This window comes from Siniperca chuatsi, linkage group LG2 (genome assembly GCF_020085105.1).
Source record: "Siniperca chuatsi isolate FFG_IHB_CAS linkage group LG2, ASM2008510v1, whole genome shotgun sequence".
Classification (NCBI taxonomy): Eukaryota; Metazoa; Chordata; class Actinopteri; order Centrarchiformes; family Sinipercidae; genus Siniperca; species Siniperca chuatsi.
This window is the reverse complement of record NC_058043.1, coordinates 26,494,520-26,512,265: the sequence shown is the minus strand read 5'-3', so window position 1 is coordinate 26,512,265 and position 17,746 is coordinate 26,494,520. Positions and strand designations below refer to the sequence as shown.

Sequence of the window (17,746 nt, the reverse complement as noted above, 5' to 3'; positions counted from 1 at the left end):
ACACATGTTGAGTAACCAATGCCTAGAGTGCAACGTTTTGAGTGACATGTTTGTCTGCATGCAGGCATAACACATGTGACCTGTCCTAACATGTGATGCAGTCGGTATGAATGTCTAACAGTATTTTGACTGCACATCAGCTTTACATAACAGCCCTCATTTTCTTTAGCATGCACATGCACAGCGGCCACGCAAACTCAACCAGCATGTACCTTTGTTTGTTCTTTTAAAAAAATCCATTACGAAATATCAGATTGGAGCTCAAGTATGATGAGGATATTCCTTTAATCGGTTTTAAGACAATTTATATGAATAAACAATTTTGCCTTCTTTAATATAAAGTACTTGTTGTCCTTTGTTGGCTGGTGATCACAACAACATGAGAGAATCAAACACTGGAGAACAACAACCATAAACTCACATCATACAGTGCAACAGCAGCTTATACCATTTTATAATATGCCTTTGGAAGATATTTATGAAAAAAGTAAAACAAAAAAAATGAGAACAATAAAACTATGATAAACTATCAGATAATTGTGGTACTGTTATGGCCGTGACGATATCTTTGTTCCTCAGGATTCCGTGGACAGCAGAGTTTGTCTTCAGTCTTTGAACTACGTGGCCATTTTCATTCAAAATCTGCACACCCTCTTCTGGAAACTCAGCTGATGAGGGAGAATTTGGAAAGCAGGAAATTACTAATATGAAAAAAAAAAAAATGACTAATGTAATCGCAATAAATGCAAAAGGTCAACTACTGAATACTGTGTCTTACGGCCAACAGGAGGTCTGCTGGGCTGAAGATGGGGATGGAGTCCCATTAGCGGGAGGCTGTCATTTTTCTCTTTATGGGAAGCACTGATCAACACCTACAGTAAAGCATACAAAAAAAAAAAATCTAAAAATTGTAAATGTTTTTGCATTCCAAATCCTAACATCTTCCATTGAATCAGAATCCAAAACTTTATAATGTAAAATGATCAAACCTGGGTGATCACACTCAAACTCTGTTGTCCACCTGAACTGCTTAGTGCCATGTAGATCCCACATTTATGCCACGCTGGCACCACTATTGTGGGCATGAGAGGTGATAAGGGCCTCTTTCCTGGCTGGACTCGGTTTCTCTATAGCACAAATGGCAAGCAGCGATATTTAAAAAACAATACTTTGTAACTGACTATTTTAATTGAGCGAGATTTCTAATGGCAATGCACCTCGTTGGTTAAGAGTTGCCCTCTGGCTTTGTTCGGCCAGGAGAAGTCAAGGATGAGGCTGTTGAGAATAACCCCGGACCGAGTTATGATTCTGCTCCCGAATGGCCTGCTCAAGGAACTGAGAGATCATAAAAGACAAGAGATAAAGATAAAAGAATGTCAGTGTGCCCTGCAGCACATACCACACATATCTCCTGGTGAGATCTTTTGTTGCATCACCTTGCAACTGACACAATGAGGTCATCTGGTCCCATGACTACTACTTGTCCAGTCATCAGGTCTGTCTGTAAAGAGTGGACAGTAGAGTGGGACTCAGGTGGAGATGTTTGGGAGTGATTGATCCTCTGGCGAAGCACTTCAGCTTGACTCTTACTGTTTTAGCAAGAGCAGAGAGAAAATTAACAGGAAGTTCACTGAAATGCTTGACGTACTACTACGTACTTAACATTAGTTAGGTGTTGTGCAGTAGAGTTGGCAGTCAGTTATGACACAAAAGTAGTAAGACAACTAAATATGAAAATATGACTTATCAGTTATGAATTAGAGCTAAAACACTTAGTTGATTAATTGAGTAGTTGATCGACAGAAAACTAATTTGATAATCAAGTAATCATTTCAGTCATTAATCAAGAAAAAAAAAAAAAGCCAAATATTCTCTGGTTCAGGCTGCTCCAATGTGAGGATTTGATGCTCGTCTTTGTCATATATAATAGTAAAGTAAATGGCTGGGTTTCAGACCGTTGGTCGGATAAAACAAGACATCTGGAGATAGTTCGATTAAATCAATAATTAAAATAACCTTTAATTACAGCCCGAATCACAATTGGGATTCTTCAATGTGATTTACCTCAGCATGTCAGAGAGCAGCTCAGTCACTGAAGAGTTATATTTAGGGTCACCCAAACCACTGGCCGTAGCCAAAGTTGCTTTCAGAGCCTTAACAGGGAGAAATAAATCAATTTTATGTAGGAGAACTACCGTTTCTGCCAGGCCATAATATTAAAAAAGTCAAGTGATATTTAAGCTTTGCAATCCAGCAGCCTACCTCAGCAATCCAGTGGTTTGTTTGATTTTCTGTGTTATTGTTCTCATTGAGATGGACGCCCGCCAAAAGGTTGAGCGCTGATATCAGTGCTGCACCAACCGATGGGGGAGGAGGAACTTGAATAATAAATTCTAAAAGACAAGAGTAACACAACAGAGATGAAGGTATCAAGAATACATTAGCATTTATTCAGTCTGTTGTTGAACAAAGTTTTTACCATTGTACAGGCCTTCCACTGGTTGCTCCACTTGTACACTGTAGTTACTGATGTCGCCTGTGCTCAGGACCCCTCCATTAGCTCGCACCTTTGTAAGAAAACACAGAAAAGGCTGTTACATCACTGACATTTGAATGTTTGTAGTTGCTAAATCCAGACTAAAAGCAAATTTCAAATAATTTCGCCCCAAACCCATTTAATGTGTGGATGTCGTTCACCTCATCCTCTATCTCTTGTGAGAAGTTCCCATCATAGAAGTTTGACAGATCAGCCTCTAGGACTCCAGCCAGACTGGGCATCCTCAGAAATGAACCAGGACGTAGAGCTTTGCCATCTGGGAAGAACGTGTCTCTGAAACGTTGCGATAGCCACTCACCCTTTACCCTTGATATGGCCTCAGCTGTAGAAATACACAAATGAGTCACATCAGGCAACATTGTCACGTTATATGTGGTTGAGTGAGAAAATGTACAGAGGGATGGTTTGACTCACAAAGAGTAAAAGACACATTGAAACCTTCTTTGGCAACAGCAGCGGCTCGAGTGACCACATCCTCCCATGATCGACTGCAGAGATTTTGTGGTAAGGAGGTGTTAAAAAGGAGATAGAAAGACTAAACACCAGATACATTTCACCTTATCTGAACTTTTACCTCCCATACAGGCTGTGAGCGTGGTGTAACCCTCTTAGCATACCTGGCACGCCCACGTGCAGACCTGCCTGAATGGATAAAGATTATGCATGCTAAATAATAAAATCAAAAATGATTCATGGTAGCCCCCTCCCCACCTTTATATTACCTTTAGTTCTGAAACATTTTGCAGCATCTCCTCTTTGAGTGTTTTAGGTGCAGTTCCCTGAAAATTTATCACCCTGGTTTCATTTTTATTGATATCATGAACCAGCATCACCCCACCTCTACAGGAAAAGAATGAGCAAAGGATGAATTTGTGATCAGACACATCTATGTATATTTTACGCTAAGCATATCAACAATAAGTCAGTCACATACCCACCAACACCTGACACATGTGGATGCACAACACCCAGACACAGGGCGGCAGTGATGGCTGCGTCCACGCTGGATCCACGATCATGAAGGACTCTCTGGCCGAGTGCAGTGCAGCGCTCGTGATCCGACACCAACAGGCCTTTTACAAACACCTGAGAAGTAACTGTAATGAGGTTAAATAATGCAGTTGTGGTAATACTTGCATATGTTATATGGCATCACATACCAGACTTTCCCCCAGATGAATATGCAGGATCAGAGCAATGGTCACTCCAATGGCAAAGGTGATAGATACAGCATAGACAGGTATGAGTTTGCCCTGATTGGAGAAGTCCTTGTTGGTCTCTTTGAGGTTGGACAGGCTTGGGTCAAACACATTTGGGCTACCAGAGGCCAGCTGTTTCAGATGGATCTCCTTTGGGAGATGGCTGAGATCTGCGGCAGCAGCAGCAGGGAAACACAATTTAAACCTTTACCACAGCGGAAATGTTTTTGGTTTGCAAGCCATTTAATGGTTTTCAGCTCAGGTCCTCAACATCCTGCCTGTTTTCTCCCTTGACATCTAATCAGATGATTTACACCCACAGTGTTGCGAATTAGTAAATCACAGCAGGTGTCAATCAGGAGAGAAATACAGCAGCATCTTGTTCGCTGAGAGCTGGGATTGTAAATCCTCTCACCATGTTTTTTATTCAAGTCACAGGTGAAATCACTTGGTGATGAGCCATCAGTCAATTGAAATGAACCAGCAAAGCTTTTGTAACTGAATGTTAACTGCTGGTTAAGTTTTGTTTCAGGAGAAACCTCCATCCTCACTGTATTCACTCTAAGACTAAGTTAATTCAAGAACACAGTAGGCCTCCTTGTTGTGAAAATCCATAAACTGCACCCTTCCCTCAGCTTAACATGTAATCGAACACAGCAGGTGCAATCACCTCCCGACCAATGAGATCTCAACATTTGACTCTGTCAAACTGAGCAGTTCAATGTCATTTGGACATTAGAATTTGACTAATAAATAAAACACGTTGCAAAAAACAAAGTTGCAAAATCATAATTTTTATTGCCATAAAAGGTTTTAAACCAAGTACACAGACGTAAATGCATGTCGATACACAAATCACATCATTTTGTCCAAAATGTTAAGAGGATATATTTTGCATAGGCTGCACTTTTTTCATCCACGTGTATAAATTCACATGCACACACAAACAAGAAAACATGGTTTATCTCATTTCATGAGGTGAACTTCTTCATACCAAATTCATATACAGTACGAGTTATAATGTAGCTGCCTATTACCTGGTAACAGCTGTCAAGTGTTATAATGGGTTACGTCAAGATCAGCCGTATAGCTTAAATCTGCACAAACCGAAAATGTGTGTATTGCAGTATGTGTTTAATAAGTGTGATGCGTGTTGTAAGAGTGTTTCCTGGTTAACATTTGCAGTTGTGCAACCAGAGCCTCAGTGGCTGAGGTTGCGATGTCCTGGCTGTTGGAGGTGGAAGGAATGATGTTGGACTCCTTGGCGAACACGGTTCTGCCGTTCAATGGCGTTACGAGACATGTGGTGTCGGTCGTCCCAGGCCTTAGCCTTGTGGGTGCAGGTTAACTGTGTCACTTCTACCACAGCTTTAGGCTGAGAAACAGACCCTGTGGTGGCTCGACCGCCTCTGCTTTGAACTGTGGGCTCTGGATCTAACACACTGGAGAGAAACACGAGCAAGTATGTGAATCTAACAACCTTGAGAGTTGGTATTCATCAATATAGGTACATGTGAAGTTAAATGGAATTGGAATAAAGTTGTGCGTCAATTTCAAATTTAATACGGTAATGATTTCTTGATGTTGAAATTCTACATGTGGCCAGAAAGGATTCCTCCTGCTCCCTCACCTGATGTCACTTTCCATGTTTGCAACTGTGTCTACATGAATAGCAGAGTTTGATGGTTGGGTGTCAGTCAGCTCTGCACCCTGGTTCTCTGCTGAACCCACCTCTATAGAGACAAAATGGAGTTGTGTCATATAATTGGGCAATTATTCAATATACACTTCTGTTGACAAAAAAACCAAATACTATTAAGATATTAAGGTGCACAGTTCTCCAGCTAAACGAATAACAGGTAATATATTGAAAAGAATCTAACAGAGTTACATACAAGGTATACAGAATGTTAAGCATTACCTTTTCAAGATGTCATTCTTTGTGTTGTGTTTGTTCATGAGTCTATTATGACATCACTGTGCAGTTCAGTGTACATGTGATTACTTAGCATGACTTTGCATAAAATGCCAGATTATGATTTATGAATAATTTCAACCATACTGCCAGTGCCCTACTTTGTCAAGAAAAAGTCAGTGTCACATGATGAAAATGAATGATCATCAGAATGATCAACAAAATATGCCTGTTTTTGTAACACTGTATATTTGCATATATATCGTTATATTACAGATATTCTTAATATAAGAATAACATGCTCCATGACTGACCTTGATGACTGACAACAAGCCACCCTTCTTCCACGGCTTCTCCAGACTTGACATCTTCAGGGGTCGCCTCCTCTCCCCCGATAAGCAGGCGGGTGATCGTTTTGAACATCACTGGCTTCTCTTTGTATCCTCTGGGAGGTGTTTGTCTATGTTGCTGTTTCTTCCTTCCCTTCTTTGTTCAGCGGGATGCTCAGGTGTTGTGTGAGAGTCTTTATCTGCAAAAAGACAAGAAAAATGCTGGCTCATCGAGTCATATACATGTTCACACAGCATCATTACTGCCATCAGTAATGCTAACTGTAATCCCTCTATTGACTGTTTGGGAGTGGGCGACGCCAAGAGACCCTTCCTTCATTATTATTTTTTCAAAATTCAAGCAATATGGGTCAGCTGACAAGGATGTCCAATGAGATTTCTTTTAATGCACAGGTTTGAATAATGATGCCCACTCCCCCAGAGCTTCATTGTTAGGGCCCATCTGTCTCTAGACATATTGGGAGGGGCTCCTTTTATCAAACGCCCTTATCATTGCAAAGCCTGGTCTGCACCTTTCAATGGACCGACATGCTCTATGTTGAGCCATTGCACTTAATCAATAACTGACGTTGCATTATGTCCTACAGTGAACACTAACTGCGATGGTGTTGCTGTTGTGTTTTCTCACTGTCATGCAGTGAGGTACGCGTCACAGAAGTAACGAGAGAAATAATAGGATTTAAAAACACTACTGCAGCAACAGACATCATCTCCTTGTTGAATCAAACTTGCCTCACTGACTCAATTCAGTTTAAATGCCTTTTTATATACCGTTTCAAGTTTTTGGATCATACAGTCCTCTTGCAGTACTATGTCGTTATTCCTTCATCCGGGTGCAACCTAACTAAACTGAGACAATCAATGACAGCCAGCAGTACACTTCAAATCCAGTTTTGGGATAGTAATCGAACAAAATGTAAAACTAATGTCAACAACTACAATAATGGTGGCCTATTTATTGTCTAACGTGGGCCTACGCAGTAGTTAATTTCTATAAATTAGCTGTAGCTCTGCAGTGACCTTACCTGCTTGTTGTTCCTCAGTTTCAGACGCAGACCACTGTGGAGTGTCAATTAGCAGAATTTCACAGGTACCTTAAAAATGTTTGATAAGCCTATGAAAGCGTGCAACTGTTACACCCGAACCACACTGTTGTTGTGAATTTCAAATCTTCAACCGATCACAGACAGCAGAGGACCCGCCCGTGTCTCCGCCCACCGCGAGTAAACCTCCAATCAGAGGCCGCAGACTGAGCTCGTGGTTTGATTTGAAGCCAGTAAGGCTCAGACATTCACTGCTGTCAAGACCGCTGCGGACACAGTTCATGTTTCGTGCACTCTTATCCGTCGATTCTTCGCACGTGTGCCCAGCTGTCAAAAGTCCAATATTGAAGAATAGCCACAGGAACGTTAACTACAACATGTTATTACGTTTTACAAGGCGAACACACAAAACACTCGTAGCGAAGACGGAAGTAGTTTGCGAGATGTCAGCCCTGTTCATCGGATAACTGCGCTGAAAGCTGATGTTTCTTTATACGTTTGGACATGTTTGTGGAGTGTGTAGTTCAGCAGCGTCTTGTATTTACAGGGTAGGCCTACCACAAAAAAAAAAACATCCTTGACAGAAACATTGATGTGTTTAATCACTTTCAACGTTGGCCAACTTCTTTACCTTCACTTACTGTAGTAGTAGAGCTCATTAGTCACTCAACTCCACAAAAAGCATCAGGGCAAGAAATTATAGACCTTCACTTTCTATTTGTGAGGCCATAGTGGTTATCACTGAGCCACTGTGCAGCCTGTATTGCACTACTCCCAAAAGTGTAGGTTTGTCTTTATGACAAGATCTTTATGGGGAGACTAGTTAAATCCATTTCTGATTTGTAGAATTGAGCATCGCCCTGAGTTGCACAAAGGATGCTTCTTCTTTTTTTTCCCTAAAATGTCTTGTTGGACTACTATCATTTATTATTCCTCACAATATTGCAGTTCAGCAGTCCACATCTCAGTGTTTTAATGAAGATGAGGAGTGGACAGTCAGTGGGAGGAAAAATGTCAGTTGATTTCTACTGTAGCTGTTAGACAAATTAGGGGACAAGGAGGCCTGTGTTACAGATAATAAGTCAATTTAACATGCACAGCTCACTTTTGTTTTTGTTTTTAAATCTGTCATTCCACACGTGATTGCGAACCTCTGTAACAGCGCCGCCCAGTGTTCATTGATATGAACTGGTCGTACATCATTACTCACTTTCTTCCAGAAGATGGCGCCGTTGCTCTACTGACGTCGATATAAGAGCTCTAAGCAGCTGAGACAGTGTGGCAGCTCAGATGACACTGTGACGCCCTCAAATTAACACACTAATCATCTTCCAACACCGGCCAGTCTGAGCACAATACTTTTAAAGAAAATTGATTCGTAGTGTCCTACAGTTTGGTAGAAATATTATGCTCATTCATGATGTTTTTATGTTTAGACTTCATTCCCTTCTGCACGAGAACAAGTTAGTGACCACTGAGTGATCCCAAAACATGCAGATTAGGTGAACTTTAAATGAATCATATGTTTGAGTAGGTTTGAATGTGATTGTGTTTATCTATGCTCTGTGATAGACTGGCGACCGGTCCTGTGGACAGTTTGATGGTTGTTTCTCAGCACACATTAGATCCAGCGTGCTTACATCAGTATTCCCACTAGAGACTGTAGTGTTTGTGTGCAACAGAACTGGCAAATTGTTTTTCATCACAAATCTATCTACGTATCTGCATAATTGGACCACACAGTGCCACAGTATGTGATTATACTAATTCACGACACTCACGCGGTCATTTACATACAGTGATTACAATAATTTGCTGTTCCTTCACCTTTTCTTGTCTGCAGGTCAAAACCAGTGGATTCCTGTTTGTAAACGCTACGAGGCTCGTGTTTTTGTTGTTGTAAAGTGTGTGAGCATGAAGGCTTCATCCTGCGCATTTGAGCAGTGATACGGGAGGTGGGGAGGGCCCTCGGGGCGAGCACACCCCTACCGCCTGTGTCAGAGTATTTCAGAACAGAGGCCAGCATTTAGTCATTCTGCATGAAAGCTGCACACACACTCGTCTGCTCAAGTCCACTCTAACTTGTGGACTATAGGAGGACTTTTTTTCTGTTTCCTGCGGATCCGGGGACCACGATTTGATTTCCTTTCGTCATTCCTGTAGAAACTGTGCGTCGTGACCACAGGATACTTTTACGCACAATTATTTAACACTCACAAGGACAATGCCTCGATCTTTCTTGGTCAAAAAGTACTTCGCTAAACAAAAGCCAAACTACAGTGAACTGGAATGTCAGAATGGTGAGTTGAGAAGATTTTTTTTTTTTAATTTCTTGTATGAATTGTGAAAGCATCCTTACATAAGTGCGCAAACTAGATAGAAAACCACCTGTTTTCTTAAGTGTATCCTAGTTGCGACCTTTTAGTTAAACTTAGCTTTTTGGAAATACACTTTTGTGCTTTTTGTGCCTGGTTCAACCACAAACCCGGCTACTCCCCGTTCAAGTCGGGGCCCGTTAGATGCACTTTCCCCCCTTTCTGCAACCAGACAGAGCTCCATTCATGTAACAACCCCTTGTGAATACGTGGGAGGAAACGGCCCATGAAACCTTCCCATAGCTCCAGCTTAAGGCAGTAAATGCTCTGAGAAAAACAAGAATTTATCACCGAAATATAAATACAGACAGTGCAGGTGTAGTTGGTGTAAGCTTATAAAACATTACATTTCACATGGTGAATTTGCTGTGTACTGCTCTATAATTCGATCAAATATCAATGAACTTTTTGTGTGCTGTCTGACACTGGCTGTATGTTTGAACCATCCTCTCCCTTCGGTCTCAGACACTTCACTGGAGAGGTATCCTCTTGCTGAGCTCTCATCAGGGGACAACACCTCCACTGCCACCTGCTTCACAACAGGTCTGGTGTGGGACTTGAGTGTCCTGCCCACCCTCTACCTGCCCACCTCCCAAACAGAGCCCTCTGCCACCCCGGGCCCCCTGGACCTCAGCTCCCCATCCAGCCTCAGCAGCAGCGCCAGCAGTTGTGGAGAGGAGGATGAAGGGCGCACCTCAGACCCCCCCAGCCCCGAACCCGTACACACATATGCCCCTCGCCAGCGGATGAAATGCACCGGCGTTATTCCTCATATCAGTCCCCCTGAGGAGGAGGAGGAGAGAGAGGTCCCTGTCACAGCCGCCAGGCCAGCCTTCCTCTGCAAACACTGCCCCAAAGAGTACACCAGCCTCGGGGCTCTGAAAATGCACATCCGCTCACACACCCTGCCCTGTGTGTGTACCACCTGTGGAAAGGCTTTCTCCAGGCCATGGCTGCTGCGCGGCCACATCCGCACACACACAGGTAAGAACCACCAATATAAAGATATTCTACAACATTACACATCTTCCTCATCTGCTAAATTTCCACTTGGTTGTTGAGTCATGAGTGAAGAAATCAGCATACGTATTGCTGTAAAACTGTAAATCTACATTTGAGTTGCTGTCGTTGTGAGTCAGCAGGTCACTCCTTCGTTATCTTGGGCTGCAAAGCGAGGCCACAGGACATCCATGACAATCACTTTGATGAGCTCAACAATTGATCAGTAGACATTATCACATAGGGAAGCCCTCTGTAGACCCTGCGCTCATTGATCAGTCATTGTGTTTAATGTCCTAGCAACAATGACTCGTCGGATAATTATCTTATCACGGCTGCTGGGGAAGACAGCAGATTGGGGAGACAGGAGTGACAAAAGGTCTAAAGAATGCCTGAAGGCTCTCTTCTATCACTGAGCACTTAGTACCTGCAGCAATTTGTTAGCAAGCTAATCTCATTTGGCTCTGATTGAATCATGCTAATTCAGTCATGCTCTGACCCCACCAGCCTACCATGTGCTTCTTCATTATCTTCAGAATGTGTGTGTGTGTGTGTTTGTTTGTGTGTGTGAGGTGTTAATGGAAGGCTCTTGTGAACACAGAGACGCCTGACTGTTGTCACAGAAGGAGGACTGCTGTTATAGCCACATCTAAAGGGAGCGCCAGTTAAGTTATATGACTTGTGTTTCCTCCCTTTCTCTGTCCAGGTGAGCGCCCGTTCTCCTGCCCCCACTGCAACCGGGCCTTCGCCGACCGCTCCAACCTGCGGGCTCATCTGCAGACCCACGCAGAGGTGAAGAAGTACCAGTGTGGCATCTGCTCTCGCACCTTCAGCCGCATGTCGCTACTGCAGAAACACAGCTCCTCAGGGTGCTGCTCCACCACGGTGTGAGACACCACAAAGAGAGACAGAGGGGACCCACTCAGAGCTCAGGGCAGTGGAGGGCTAGTGGCCACGGAGAGGGGGTCTGCACAAGCCCAGCTGGCCTGTTGACGACCTGTAAGGCCACAAAGAGCATGAAATGGCCTGCTTTAAGAGACCTGGAGGGAATCAAGCCTCATTATTGGATCTGACTTTTCAAGCCTTTTAGCTTCTCTGCTTTGTGAAAAAACATCTGAGGAGCAGATTTTTTTTTTTTTATTCCAATCTAGATTGAGGTCTTGAGGCTGGACCAAATCTGACCAGCGCAATGCCGACAGTCATTTGATATCAGCCCCTTTGTTGCTATTGTGCCCATTCCAAAGACCAAATATGTAGTGAACTCATTGGGGTAAGAGGTGCTCTTTCCTGTCTCTGTCCTGGTGCCGGCCAGCTCAGGATCATGGCCTAGACACAGCTGCTGAGAGGTAGGGGTGCGTGGGTGGAATAAATCTCTCAGCGTGCCTCACAACACACACACACACACACACACAAAAGCAAATGCACACACAGCTGTCCCTGGTACTGTGGTGTAGATAGACGAGGTGCTAACAGGTGCTACAGCCATGACCTTCGCTGGTTGATAGCAGGTGACTTCCACTGCCCTTGGTTTGCTTAAGAAAAAAGAGGAAGCATGTCATCACAAAAGAATGGCATCAGTTAGTCTTTTTTTCACCAGTGGGGATCATTTTAAGTCTCTATTTTGACTACATCCAAACCTCCTCTTTAATCTGATGATTTACAGAGATAGGAAAAGCCGTTCTGTCTGTTATGTTCCAAAGAAGCTTCACTTTGCAGCACCCCTGCAACGTTGATGACAATACAAGCCATGTATTCAAGGTTACCACAGTGTTAATAATAACAGCCAAAGCCATATTTTGTAACTTAAATGAATTTGTGCCTTGAAATTGTATTACTTTTGAAACCAAAAAATGTGCCTCTTTTACCTCAGTTAGTATTTGTGGATTTAAAATAACCATTGATTGCAGTATTAGTAGAAATCATCGCCAAACAGTTTGAAAGGCAAGAAGGCTGGGACCAAAGATTTTTAAGGTTTACGCCATGGAGACATGGTTGTGAATATGTGATCAGAACCCTGTAAATGGACAGTACAAGGATGAATTTTTAATTTTCCTAAACATTTTATGGCAGTGTTTTATAGTGCAATGTGCAGATGACGTGTTATTTCAATTTTGTACCATGCTTGTGTGTTCACTTCTATTTCTTGTATGTTGTAACTGATACATTTTCATTCAATAAAGTAATTTATGTTTATTAAAACTTGCTCTATCATTTGCATTAGCATAAAAGATCCACACTTGTATAGTTTTATCTCTTCTTTAATACAATGTGGAAATGGGTACAGTCGATTCATTGGTTATAAAAGGTCTGTTTCATCATTAACTGGGAAATTTCTGTTCAGCATCTTGATATTAGGCGTGGAGAGTGAACAGACCATTGTGGTGAAGCTGAATTGCAGATGTGCAGGTGAACACACTGTGATGGACGGGAACAACTGATTGCACCTGCTTCCAGTTTCCACCTGCCATCTACTTCTCACTGTGCAAACAATGCTGCATATGTGAATGTGTGTTTGTATGTACACTTATAAGAGTGAAAGTGAACTTTTGTTTTCAGACAAGCCCAAGATTTAACATTAATTCAAACGTACTAACTACAGCTGTTGGTGGAATTCTAGTAAGCTATATTGCAGTATGTGTATACTTGTTTCTTCCTCAGGGAGAGTACAACATTCTCCTCTTCCTCTGCCTAGACAGTGAGTCAGAGTTTGCCCAGACTGGAGCTTTAGGTTCCCATGGCTCCTCTGCTCTCAGTCAGTAAGTCAGGCCACTAGTCAGTCAGTCAGTTAGTTGGTGTGCGTGGGCTGAGGCCCAGCTGGGCCAGCACAGAGTGAGGTAAGCTGTTCCACGGTACAGTTCCTTATTTCCTTCTGAGTCAGGGAAATGTGCTCACAGCTACCAGCCAGGATGACCACTGCTGCGTGTAGCAGTGACTCACCTCACACACTCAGTATTTCAAACAAAATTGCTTCAGATTCACAAACATCTGTGCACGAACACTAACCAGGTCCAATGTGGAACTAATGTGAGAGTCCTTGATTGTGGTTCCTTTGGCCATTATGTTTTCACGTCTTTTACCCAGGATGCTCTTGGATAAAAGGGCTATTAAAATCTCAGCTGTTGGAGGTTAGCTCAGGACTATTTTGATGATGTCAGCTGGTATGTCCTGAGGTGAGGGTGTTAGCTCTGCTAGCAAAGACAATTGAAACAAGTCCCTCATATAAACTTTACTTTATTTTCGAGTTGGCTTGTTGTTTGACTTTTTCTGATGGTTTTCTTCCGCGTAGTCTCTCTCATCACCTCATTTTTGTGGGCTACTGTGATGAGATGCTGTGTCTCCAGAATAAGTGAGTGGGTGAATAGGTTTTTAATTAGTTTTATTTTTTTTATAGATCAACATTTCAGCACATCTTGCCTTCTTCTGTCTTTCTAGTCGTATGAGGTCACTATTGCCGCAGCCTCATGTGGTCAGTATAAACTCATACATTTCAGATCTTTGCTGCATCAGAAGTTACTGTACTTATTTCTGCCTTTTATAGAGAAATGAAAACACAACATGCTCCCCTTCTTGTTCCTTGGGGAGAGTGGAGGGCCTGGATCTGAAATCTGAGAGCGTTTTCCTGCTGTGTGCTTTACAGTGCCAGAGCACTCACTGTAATTTACCAAAAGTGGCTGCTATTTATGCCATAAAGCATGTGTTTAACATTCCTGAACCCCACTGTGTTTGTGTATTCCTCGCTCTCTCACTCGCTTGCTCTCTCCCACTCACTCTCTACGGCTGTATTTCTATTTATGTGTGTGTGTGTGTGTGTGTGTGTGTGTAGTGAGTGGAAACGGTCCCTACAGAGCAGCAGCCCTTTCCCTCTTCACAGAAGGATCATCTCTCCCCCTCTGAGACAAGGCCGACAGGAAGTGGGAGTTTACATTGGCCTACTTTACCCCAAAAAAAGCAGCCTGGGTCGAGGAGCTGCAGAGCTCAAGTGCTGTTTCTGCTGCTGCCGCTGCTGCGCTTTGCCACTACCAGCGCCGTGTCCCATCCCCCCATCAGCTGTCCCACCCATGGCTGCTCTTTTAGCCAAGTTTTCGGGGTGGAGTTGGGTGGCCAGGAACTATAGAGTGGCCTTCGGTGCAGCAGCAGTTAGAGCTCATGGCCTGGGAGACAGGAAGGAGCTGTCAGCATCTCATAAACAGGAATCATCCTGCACTCATGACACACAAGACCTGGCGAGAACTCTCCCAGGAAAAGCCGTCAGACACCCACTTTAACTGCAGACTGTGGTTCAGTCTGGTGCCTGTCAATGACCTGCTCAAGATGAACCATAACATAGACACTTAATATGCATAGACTTGTGACTTGATCACCTGAATTCAGAAACCATTTTACTGACACAGTCACTTGATAGTAAGCTGATTATTAGCAGTGGACAATGTAAATATAGTGTAACCACATTACCTTGTTACATGGGAATTGCTATGTGTAAAATATAACCTCAACATTGGGATTGATGTGAAAAGGCAGCCGTCTGGGGGAATGGAAACAGAGCCATCCTCATGCTTTATGCTTAATAATAGAAAGACTGTGCAGTTTTTATAGCATTGAAGCTATCATCCTATCCTCAACTGTACCTCCCAAGCACCTCACACCTCATGTCTTACTTCCTTGGCCTCCTCCGCCAAGATTAGCACCTCTTAATGTCTGTCACCTTGCTCAAGAGCACTTCATTACTCTCTAATATTTTGGTGTTAATAACTTTCCCTTTGTTTGGTGGCAGTTGTTGTCCCTGGAAGATCTTCTGCAGTGTTGTTTCACTCTTAACACAGTAATGTTCAGAGTAGTGATGTAAATGTCAGAATGCAGAGCTAATAACAGCGGTAACACCACAAGTATGCTTAATGATGGATTTGATCAGGCTGTGGAGTTGCCCCAAGGCTGGATTGGAGAAGTGGTTGGGTGGGTTAGGGGATGGGGGTAGGGGGTGCATATTAAAGAGTAATGAATCACACACTCAGTCACAGGGTCGCCGACTATGAATGTGCTCTCTGTTGGTTTTCCTGGAGCCTGGAGTTTACTAACTGATGACGCAGGCTGGACTTGATCAGAGACATGTGTTGCTGCGGACTCGATGCCAGTGAGAAGCAGAGTGAGAGAGCGAGAGGAGAAGAGGGGAGAGGTAGAAGGATGAATGGCGCCTGAGCTCTCTGTTTTCCCTCTGTGTGTCCTTCTGGGTATTGCCTCACAACGGTGCTGGTGGGATTGGAGAGGAGAAGGAGGGAGAAAATAAACCCGACTTCTACCCTGGGACAGCAAACAAGAGATTCTCAGAGAGTATCCTGACCCAGCTTTCTTAACTATCATTACTCCTAAATTCTTGTGTGGCATCTCAGCGGACTGAGGAGCGTGTCTGCTGAACACAAAAGCAACCAAAACAGATTTTTCTTCTGACTTAACAGAATGAATAATAAAGATGGTCATTGTTCTAATGCGACTTCTTAATCATACAAGACAAGAGTCTACAACCATGCTAGCAGTTCTGCGAGGCTGTACTTACAGTAGGCACAGTGGTGCTTTAAGCAAATGTTAAAAATGTCAGTGTGCTAACATGCTCACAATGACAAAGCTAAGATGCTGATGTTTAGCAGGTACAATGTTGACCACGTCCACCATCCTAGTTCAGCATGTTACCATACTAACATTTGCTAATTTGCCCTAAACACCAAGTACATCTAAGGCTGAGTGGAATGTCAATGATTTTGCAGGTTTTTGGGCTTAAACCAAAGTACTACAAATTCAAATTTTGACTTGATGATGGTGCTAGGTGAAAAAGTAAGGGATCATCAAAGTGATTACAATTCATCCTGTGGGGTACATGGATCTGTGTAACAAATTTCGTGGCAATCCAACCAATAGCTGTTGAGACATTTCACATAGAACCACAAAAACCACCTGTTTTAGCCTCTTTACATTGGCTCCCTGTTTGTTTTAGGATTGATTTTAAGATCTTATTGATTACTTTTAAGGCTCTTCATGGCCTGGCTCCAGACTATATTTTAAACCTTGTAATCCCTTATGAACCATTACGTAGTTTGAGATCTTCAGGCAGGGGTCTTCTGTCTGTTCTTGAGTCCAGGTTGAAAACTAAGGGGGACAGAGCTTTTTCCATCAGGGCCCCGAGGCTCTGGAACAACTTGCCCGAAGAAATTTGATTGTCTGAGTCAGTATCTTCTTTTTAGTCTCTTCTCAAAACGCATTTTTATCAGAAAGCATATCCTGATTTTACCTGAGCTGTCTGTTTATTCCATTGGTTTTTTTTATGTATTTTATCATTCACTGTGGTATTTTATTTCTCTCTGTGAAGCACTTTGTACTTTGTTTTGATAAGTGCTCTATAAATAAAGTTTTATTATTATTATTTATAAATGTCAAGCTCATGGTGGCACTACAGAAAAATTCAGGGTATCACCAAAGTCATAAGAATTCATCATCTGGACACCATGCATGTCTGTACAAGATTTAATGGCAATCCATCCGATAGTTGTTGAGATATTTCAGTCTGGACCAAGTGGTGGACAGACAGAACACCAGACCAACACTGCCATCCATAGAGCCACGCTGCTAACATGGCTAAAAACAGAGAACATCATCCTCACATGATAAGCCCATACTAAAAACTCTTCTTCACCTGACAGTGGAGGAAATATCACCACACCGGAATGCACCTGAACATATTTTCCCAGACAAGGTGCAAAAGGACGTTGGGCTGTTGCCGGAGGCCTTGACAGAGTATTATGAAAGAGGTAATGTAGATTTGTGCCCACCTGTCAGGACATGTCATGGTGTAACAGTGTGTAAACAGCATGAGGCGGTGTGATGGGAAACAGATTGTCTCCCCGCTTGTTCTTTACTTTTCAAGGTTTTGATTTGCGGAAGCTTAGAAAGCCGTGTGTGAAAGGGAGGGGTACCTACTCGGGCAAGCTGGATCTTGCCATGACAAAATGTGTCGCACACACTGACAGGAGGAGGATTGCTAATTGAGTCATGATAGCTTCTGTAGCATGTCATTTCCCATGAACAGCCTCACAAGTTCACAGAGTCTTAAAGCCACACCGGTATGAGAGACGGGTGTGTTTGAAGCAGGAATAGGAGTTTGGTTTGTCACTGTTGAAGGCTGAGGTGTCGAGTGCTTCCCATTTGTTCCAATGGAGATCAAAGAAAAGTGAAGACTCGACGCAGTGAACAGATGCATGGCAAGTAAACATCAACAGTCTGCTTCATGTTCACACACTCATACACAGAGTACATATGACAGCT

At 43.0% G+C, this 17,746-nt stretch overlaps 3 protein-coding genes across 4 annotated transcripts; 1 reads left to right on the top strand and 2 right to left on the bottom strand.

Annotated features, from left to right (window-relative positions):
• Positions 1-254: 254 nt before the first annotated feature.
• LOC122887181 (glutathione hydrolase 7-like) lies at positions 255-4,405 on the bottom strand. 2 transcript variants are annotated; one of them, XM_044220147.1, is made up of 15 exons: positions 4,172-4,404; positions 3,718-3,926; positions 3,492-3,643; positions 3,280-3,397; positions 3,132-3,199; positions 2,972-3,045; positions 2,698-2,879; positions 2,480-2,567; positions 2,263-2,393; positions 2,065-2,153; positions 1,437-1,589; positions 1,218-1,335; positions 990-1,127; positions 779-872; positions 255-668 (listed from the first exon to the last, which is right to left on the bottom strand). In XM_044220147.1, exons 1-15 carry the CDS (start codon positions 4,299-4,301, stop codon positions 517-519), a joined length of 1,896 nt encoding a protein of 631 aa, XP_044076082.1. In that variant the 5' UTR covers positions 4,302-4,404; the 3' UTR covers positions 255-516. The 2 variants fall into 2 exon arrangements, with proteins under 2 accessions (XP_044076082.1, XP_044076092.1); XM_044220157.1 differs by lacking the exons at positions 3,132-3,199; positions 3,280-3,397 and having other exon boundaries at positions 4,172-4,405.
• Positions 4,406-4,534: 129 nt separating this feature from the next.
• Positions 4,535-7,207, bottom strand: tp53inp2 (tumor protein p53 inducible nuclear protein 2). The gene is made up of 4 exons (XM_044220178.1): positions 7,047-7,207; positions 5,986-6,200; positions 5,387-5,489; positions 4,535-5,198 (listed from the first exon to the last, which is right to left on the bottom strand). The coding sequence occupies exons 2-4, from the start codon at positions 6,092-6,094 to the stop codon at positions 4,958-4,960; spliced, it is 453 nt and encodes a 150-aa protein (XP_044076113.1). The 5' UTR covers positions 6,095-6,200; positions 7,047-7,207; the 3' UTR covers positions 4,535-4,957.
• Positions 7,208-8,952: 1,745 nt separating this feature from the next.
• Positions 8,953-12,637, top strand: snai1a (snail family zinc finger 1a). The gene is made up of 3 exons (XM_044220169.1): positions 8,953-9,364; positions 9,905-10,423; positions 11,145-12,637. Exons 1-3 carry the CDS (start codon positions 9,289-9,291, stop codon positions 11,327-11,329), a joined length of 780 nt encoding a protein of 259 aa, XP_044076104.1. The 5' UTR covers positions 8,953-9,288; the 3' UTR covers positions 11,330-12,637.
• The last annotated feature ends 5,109 nt before the right edge of the window (positions 12,638-17,746 follow it).